This window comes from Balearica regulorum, chromosome Z, assembly GCF_011004875.1.
Source record: "Balearica regulorum gibbericeps isolate bBalReg1 chromosome Z, bBalReg1.pri, whole genome shotgun sequence".
Lineage (NCBI taxonomy): Eukaryota > Metazoa > Chordata > Aves > Gruiformes > Gruidae > Balearica > Balearica regulorum.
Genome location: NC_046220.1, coordinates 23,564,319 through 23,572,397, shown reverse-complemented (window position 1 = coordinate 23,572,397; position 8,079 = coordinate 23,564,319). Strand labels below are relative to the sequence as shown.

The following is an 8,079-nucleotide window of genomic DNA, read 5'->3' as shown; positions in this document are numbered from 1 at the left end:
AACATTTTGTCATTAAGCAATAAAAAATGTCGAAGTAATTATTTGTAATAGATTACCTCTTACAGAGGTACACTTAACTCCGTATCTGCCAGCTTGATGGTAATCAGATCACCCTCCAAAAATCTGTCTTTAGTGCTGGACAACTATTGCATCAAAAGCTTCCTTCGTAACTTGACACACCTCATTTACATAACTTTTTCTTTTTTTTTTTTTTTAGCTGAGGAGCTTGTTGAGTCATGTTTGTGAGGCACTGCCAAATCGCTGCCTTGCTACTGGACAGCTGCAGTTGCATTTTTGAAAGGTGCTACTGCTGAGGCCACATAGTTGTACTGTTCGTATTTCTTTTCTGTAGTACTTTATACAGTGTATTCACTCCTGACGTAATGAGAGCAAAGACAAAAGACAACAAAACTGCCCATCATTCAAAAGACTGAATAGTCCAAATAAATCATTAGTAGGTGCCAAATGCCACACTGATTCTTTCTGAAGCCTCTCCATAGCTCTTAACTCTTCCTAGTTTTCATGAACTGCACTTGCAGTCCTTCCTTTCCCTGGGAACACCACTTTGCTGCACTGGGTCTCAGCACCCTCCTCTTCACTAGTTCATTGTGGGGAGCTGGATGCTTTGCTGGAGGAGAAAAAAATATAAGAACATGGATAAATATTGAACAAATACCTTCAGTTCTTTGCCCTGGTATGTAGCTGCTTCATGAAGTTTAACTGGTGAGCGTAACAGTGCACAAAATGTGCCCTGTGGAATTCAGGGTGACCAAATTGTTGATGTAGCAGGGACCTCTGGAGGTCATCTGGTTCAACCCACTGCACCCAACTTGTGCCAGTGCTCAGTCAACCTCACAGGGAAAAACTGTTTCCTGATGTTGAGAGGGAACCTCCTGTGTCTGTGTGTGCCCGTTGCCTCTGGTCCTGTCTCCAGTCACCACTGAAAAGAGCCTGGCTACGTCCTCTTTGCACCCTCCCTGCAGGGATTTATGTACATTGATGGGATCCCCCTCAGATCCTTCTCTTGTTCGGGCTGAACAGTCCCAGCTCTCTCAGCCTTTTCTCATGTGAGACATGCTCCTGTCTCCTCACCATCTTGGTGGCCCTTTGCTCGACTCCTTCCAGTATAACCACATCTGTCGTGTACCGGGGAGCCCAGAACCGGACCCAGCACTCCAGGCGTGGCCTCACCAGTGCTGAGTAAAGCAGCAGGATCACCTCCCTGACCTGCTGGCCATATTTTGTTTAATGCAGCCCAGGATGCCAGTGGCCGCCTTTGTTGCAAGTACCTGTTACTGGCTCATGTTCAACTTGGTGCCCACCAGGACCCGCAGGTCCCTTTCTGCCAAGCTGCTTTGCAGCTGGGCGGCCCCCAGCCTGTGCTGGTGCCTGGGGCTGTTCCTCCCCAGGTGCAGGACTTTGCAGTTCCCCTTGTTGAACTGCCTGCGGTTCCTGTCAGCCCATGTCTCCAGCCTGTCCAGGTCCCTCTGGATGGCAGCACCACCCTCAGGTGTACCGGCCTCCCCCGCCCGCCTCCCGGTCCCGCCGCAAAGGCGCATGCGCGGCGGAGACCGCGCGCTGCCCTGCGGCGCTAACGTTGCGCCTCCTTACAGGGTGATGCGCTTTAGAGACAGCATCACTGACCAATGGAATTCCCGAGCCTGGAGGACGTGGGCGGGATTTCCTGGTGAAGGGGAAGAGGGCTAAGGCTGCTTGTGGGTCGACGGCGTCAGTGGCGTCGGTGGTGCCGTTATGGCCGCTGCCGCCACGTCTCCTGCTGATAAGGAGAGGTAACGTGGGCTGTGCCCTCCGAGGCAGCGGCACGCTCAGGTGCTGCCTTCATGTCGGAGGCTGCCGGCATCCTTCCTTGGAGCGGAGCGGGGCGCGGGCGCGTTAGGGCCGCAGCCGGCGGCGAGGGGGTGGGTGGCTCATGTGGCGAAAAGACACCGGCTCGGGACGGCGGAGGTGGGTCGGGCCTGCAGCTGTAATATTTCCAAGTATGAGCGATAATAGTACAATAAAACGTCGTATAACGTGGCGGCACGCTGAATTTGATGCAGCTGGCATGGCGAGCTTCTCCCGAGCAGTCCTTGTAAGCGGTGGCTTGGGGCCGGTTCCCCGAGGCAGCAGTCAGGTTGGCAGTCCGCATGTAGGGCAGCAAGGCGCCAGCCGCCGTGATTCACGGCAGCGGGGGTGCGTGTTGTACCAGGGAAGGTGATTACGGTGCATATGTTGAAGTGGGAGGCTAAGATTTGGCAGCTTCTGATTCCGGAGTGCTTGGTGCTGTGCTATGTTGTCGTTTCTTTAACGTATCATGTTATTTAAAGCCCAGAAAAGGTAAACAGCAAGAGGTGGTGGTGGTCAGTGTAGTACGTTGATGATTGTGAATGTCAGTAACAAGACTGAAAATTTCCTGTGCAGAACTGTGGCGCTTACGCAAAAGTACTAGTTGGCTCATAAAGAGAGCTGTAGGGGAAAATGTCAGTGAAAAAGTGTTTAAGAGGCAAGAGTAATGAGATCATAAAATCATAGAAAGGTTTGGGTTGCAAGGGACTTCAAAGACCATCTAGTTCTAATCCCCTGCTGCGGTCAGGGACACCCTCCACTAGACCACGTTGCCCAAAGCCCCATCCAACCAGGCCTTGAACACTTCCAGGGATGGGGCATCCACAACCTCTCTGGGCAACCTGTGCCAGTGCCTCACCACCCTCACAGTAAAGAATTTCTTTCTAATATCTAATCTACATCTACCCTCCTTCAGCTTAAACCCATGACCCCTTGTCCTATCACTACACTCCCTGATAAACAGTCCCTCTCCACCTTTCCTGTAGGCCCTTTTAGGTACTGGAAAGCCCCAACAAGGTCTCCCCAGAGCCTTCTCTTCTCCAGGCTGAACAACCCCAACTCTCTCAGCCTGTCCTCGCAGGAGAGGTGCTCCAGCCCTCTCATCAGCTTTGTGGCCTCCTCTGGACTCGCTCCAACAGCTCCATGTCTCTCCTGTACTGGGGCCCCCAGAGCTGGACGCAGTATTCCAGGTGGGGTCTCACCAGAGTGGAGTAGAGGGGCAGGATCACCTCCCTCGACCTGCTGGTCACACTTCTTTTGATGCAGCCCAGGACACGGTTGGCTTTCTGGGCTGCAAGCGCACACTGCCGGCTCATGTTGAGCTTCTCATCATTCAATACCCTCAAGATGACTGAGGCTAGTTTTAGAGACAGCAAGAGATGCCTCCTAGGAGGCAGTAAGGATCAGTGAGCCTTGTCAGTCTCCAAATAACTGAGCACTAGTCTGCTCCAGATTATTTGCTCGCTTTCTGCTTCTCTGTTTTCTTACAGTGTCAGAGCTTCTCATTTAGATGTAGGCATTCTTCAGCCTCTCCTTGTGGGCCTCATGTAGTTGGTCTTTAATTGTCCGTTAAGAAGTATAATTGAGGTTCTGTCATTCTCGTCCCCTGTATGTGTTTGACAGGTTTAAATCTACTGAAAAATCTTAAGCAACTTTCTAAGCATAGTTTTTCAGAGGCTTTATAACTTAACCAAATCTGGGTTGTTCTGTGTGTGAGTGTGGATAGGAAAACAAAAAAAAAAAAAACCAAATCCATAGCAAAAAAAAAGTCCCCAATTCTTGCTTCTATCAAGATCTTAGTCAGCAATTAGTGTACTACAGCCTTTTCAGGAAACCTTTAATTCTTTTCAGGGAAATGTGTATGTTTTCTTCTAGATTTCAAGGGTTTAAGAAGTGGGTCAAAACATTTTCTTTCAACCTTCTTTTCTTCTCAAGATAAATAGTGCCATCCTTTGTACACACTGTGCCCCAAAAAGTGGTGTCATGCAACGAACATTTCAGCCAAATCGTCATGCAGTGACCTGGATAACTCAAAATGGGGTTTTGCAATAACTTACTAATTGGTCTAGGGAAAAAAAATGGTTGTTCACAGCTGCTGTGGGAACATTTGTGTTATAGCCATGAGACTGATTTTTTTATTTTACTAGGAAAATATTGCATAAACAATTAAGGAGTTAATATTATTTAAACTCACTGTTTTCTCTTTTTAGATTCATCTGCATTTATCCAGCATATTTGAATAACAAGAAGACAATAGCAGAAGGAAGAAGGATACCTATAGACAAAGTAATTTTGTGGGTGGCAGGGAAATAATGATGTTTTGTTTTGCTGTGCAGTATTGTGTAGAGTTGGAAAATAAATCTTAAAGTTGTTGATCCCCCATGGCAAGTAGCTCAATAACTGGAAATTACAGTGTATTTGAAGATAATGTAGTGTCAGCATATGAATTTGGTAGAAGAGCACTGGGTTTAAGTGTCTGCTTTCATGTGAGCAGCACCTTTGGCAAGCAAGTGAAGTGATGCAGAAAAGAATAGCTAGCTGATGATTGTTATATTCTTGCCCTGTCCCCTTTGCTGCTGTCAAGGATAGAATTTACAATGCATGTGGCACATACACTTGGTAGTAGTTGTTGCTTTTAATCTGTCCAGAAGTAGTTTTTCATCATCTCACTCCTTTATAATATTTTTAACAATCAGTGATGGGAATATAAAGGGGTTTTTTCACTGCTTAGGGTTGGGGTTTTTTTCTGATAATAGTTAAAAATAAAATCAATCTTGAGCATGTAAGTTGCCAATTGAAGATCTGTCTATGGAAGGAGACTGCTGCCCTGTGCCTAGAAAGTTTCTATTCTTTTCTCCTTCAGTCCTTGCTGTACGTTTGCTGTTGCTCATTCGTGGTGTTTGGCGGGGGGGTTGTAAATATAATAAATGCTATTTAATTTCAGTTATTTTTCCTAAGCAGCTCTTTTATTTACTTCCATCCTAATTAATTTTCTCATCTGTTTCCTGTTTCACTGATGTCTTATCTCTTTTTTTTTCTACTTTGATGTTTTCTAGATGATAGGAGTGCTCACAGATGACTTCTACAGTATTTTTGTCATTATTTGAAGTACCTTCTCTTTCCTCATCTGCTTTTTCTAGTTACAGAGTATAGGGTGGGAAAGAGCTAGCTATTGGTGTATACGTAGGTCATCACTGAAAAATAATTAACACATTGTTTCAACAGGCTGTTGAAAATCCTACATCTACAGAAATCCAAGATGTATGTGCAGCTGTGGGATTCAATGTGCTGTTAGAGGTAAATTAGAAAAACAAAATAAAACCACAAAAAAGACCCAAAAACTTGATATGTGTCTCTGTTCTTCTTTCATCCTATCTTTTGTTACAGATAGGATAAATTGCAATTTAGAAGTTTTTGTTATCAGGCAAGATATTTGCTTGCTTTGAGTAACAGCTGACTAAAATGATGAAGTAAATGTTGGAAAACTGTGTGCAATGCAGGAATAACCCAGATCGCTGAGACTATGCCACTTTTTAAGCTTATAAAAAGATTGCTTTTATTTAACTATGCTTCTGAGAAGACTATCCTAGATGCTTAAAAGTGTGTCAGAATAAAAGATAAATTTGCAAGCTGCAACTCTGCAAATTAAGCTTTTAAAAAAAGCATTTTTTTAATGAAGGGTGATTACCTTTTGGAATGACTGTCCTGTAGGAACAGAATTCTGATGCTTGAAATCTTCAGGGTCCTTTGGAGTTATGTTTTAGCCAGAGAATGTTAATATTTTTGTTGCAATACCTGCTTGGTCTTTAAAAAGTTTGTTAGTTACCTCTTTGTTAGGGTATGAGTCTGGATTTCTGGAGAGGTAACTTTTTGCAATTCATTTTCTGAAGTAATTATCAATTTAAAATACTATTGCATTTTTTGTCACTTCTTTACTAAAGAACTTAGGTCCTCATCTAAGAGTGTGACTGGTATCCAAAAACCAGTACAATATCACTTTGCTTTTCAGAAGAAGTAGAATATATTCTGCATACCAGCCTGTGAAATAGCCATTGCTTGTAAGAAACCTGTAACATTTTAATAAAAATGAGAGTTATGAACATTCAGAAGCAGTGGGCCTCAGACTGTGATCGACTGACATACTGTCTCTAGGTGTTCAGAAGGGTTTGAGGCTGTGGAGATGAAACAAAAACCTGTGTCAGTGTGGTCCAGACTGGTGGAGAAGTAGAACAGTCCCTGTAGCAGGTTACTCACTAAATTGTTCAGTACCAGTAGCTGGTTGCAGCAGTGCTTCTGAAAAAGTTATGCTGTAGCTTTGAATGCTGCTGCAGTAGCTAGGTGGTGGAAGACACTGTGGAGAGCTACAGTTATGGCTTGCATCTGTTCAGAAGACTTTCAGTCTGCTATGACTTTGATTGCCTAATGCATTTTGCAGAAAATTATTCCAGTACTTACCGTAACAAGTTTCTCCTTTTGTATGACAGAAAAATAAGATGTATCCTAGGGAGTGGAACAGAGATGTGCAGTACAGAGGTAGAGTACGAATACAGCTCAAACAAGATGATGGCAACCCATGTTTACCTCAGTTTCCAACACGTGAGTAGAGTACCTGGCTCTGGCACTTTATCTGTTACTAAACCAGAAAGACTTTGTTTATTTTGTTATGTTACCAGCTTGTTCAATTAGTTTTACTGTTATAATTTTTACAACTTTTGAGTTAAATTTGCTTGTGTGAGCATTGAGTGGAGTTTGTAAAATGGTGGTGTGAAGAATGTTGTGTGATTGGTGTCCAGTTCAGCAGTCATTCAGTTCTCTTTTGTTGACAGTCAAAACAGAGGTATTAAAATGGCTAAATTCTACCTTTTTCTTAGGTTACATCCATCAGCTAGGCATCCTTATGGATGCCAAATTGATAAAATACAATACTGACTTCAGTTTTCTGCGGGCCATTTTCATAAATTAACAATGGAGCAGTTCCCTTTAATTAACAAGAATAGGTCATCTTGAATGACAAGTAATTTAGTATTTTGGATTTTTCCTGATGAGTAATCAGTGTGTAAAAGGGAAGCAAATATGTATCTAAAGAAGCATGTATCTTAAGGAAAGAGCAAGAAGAATACTGAATCTACAGTACCCTAAGAACGCTATTGGTCAGGGGATGATTTAAAACCATATTCTTGCTGGAAGACAGCAGTGTCTTTTCAAAAATACTTGTAGCTTTTGGCTGTCCAAGGTATTTTAGGACATTAAAAGGTGAAGGGGAAAAGTAACAGGAAGTATGTAGATACTTAGGAGATTGTCAGGTTACATGTGAGTTCCAGTATGCTGTGGCATTTATCAGTCCTGCACTTTTTTAAAAATTAAAAGGAAGAAGTTGATAAGAGTTTTTTTACAGACTTCTAGCTACACAGGGTAAGGAAGCAGAACTCCTAGGCTTTATGTCTAGTTTAACAGAAATCTGAAGTGGGGCTGGAGTTTCTAACTTTGAAAATTATGCAAATGTTCTTAACATGGTAAGCATGCATTGATCTTTATTTTTAGGTAAATCAGTGATGCTCTATGCTGCAGAAACCATTCCCAAACTGAAAACAAGAACCCAAAAGATGGGAGGTAGTGATCAAAGTCTTCAGCAAGGAGAGGGAGGCAAGAAAGGTAAAGGGAAGAAAAAGAAATGAGCTCACATCTGGAATAATTGTTACATCACATAGTTGTACTTATGACAAATATGGATGGACACATTACTGCTGCAACTTTGGAGTGAAAGATCACGAGCAAGAAATAAACAGGTGAAACTGAATAGAACTGCTTCATTTTCTCAGAACTGGAATGCATGTTGCTGCCTCGCATCTGTGTAACGATAAATAGGTTTTCATACACAACCTGCAAGTCTGAAGCTAGCATCCACTTTTAAAAGCAAAAGAACATAGGCAAATGGGGTGGGCAGGAGAATTATTCTTTCTGGAAGAAATATGCAGCTTTTGATAGATAACTAAATGTTCTTACACAGACTAGATATCTGAAAACTGGTTGCCTTAGTAAACCATTTATCTATGCTAGTGAAGTGATTGTCTTAATTCTGGAGAGTCTTTATCACTAAGAGAAAAATGTAAATCAATGAGGTTATGGCTCTGTAAACTTCCCTTGCTAATAATCTTTCACAACTGTCAAGTGTACTAATAAAGATGACATGTTAATTCTATAAAACTACATTTTTTTAAATACTTTTTTCCAAAA

General features: G+C 42.8%; 1 protein-coding gene across 1 annotated transcript; it reads left to right on the top strand.

Annotated features, from left to right (window-relative positions):
• Positions 1–1,676: 1,676 nt before the first annotated feature.
• Positions 1,677–8,079, top strand: SRP19 (signal recognition particle 19). The gene is made up of 5 exons (XM_075740281.1): positions 1,677–1,790; positions 4,056–4,131; positions 5,071–5,142; positions 6,330–6,441; positions 7,387–8,079. The coding sequence occupies exons 1-5, from the start codon at positions 1,753–1,755 to the stop codon at positions 7,518–7,520; spliced, it is 432 nt and encodes a 143-aa protein (XP_075596396.1). The 5' UTR covers positions 1,677–1,752; the 3' UTR covers positions 7,521–8,079.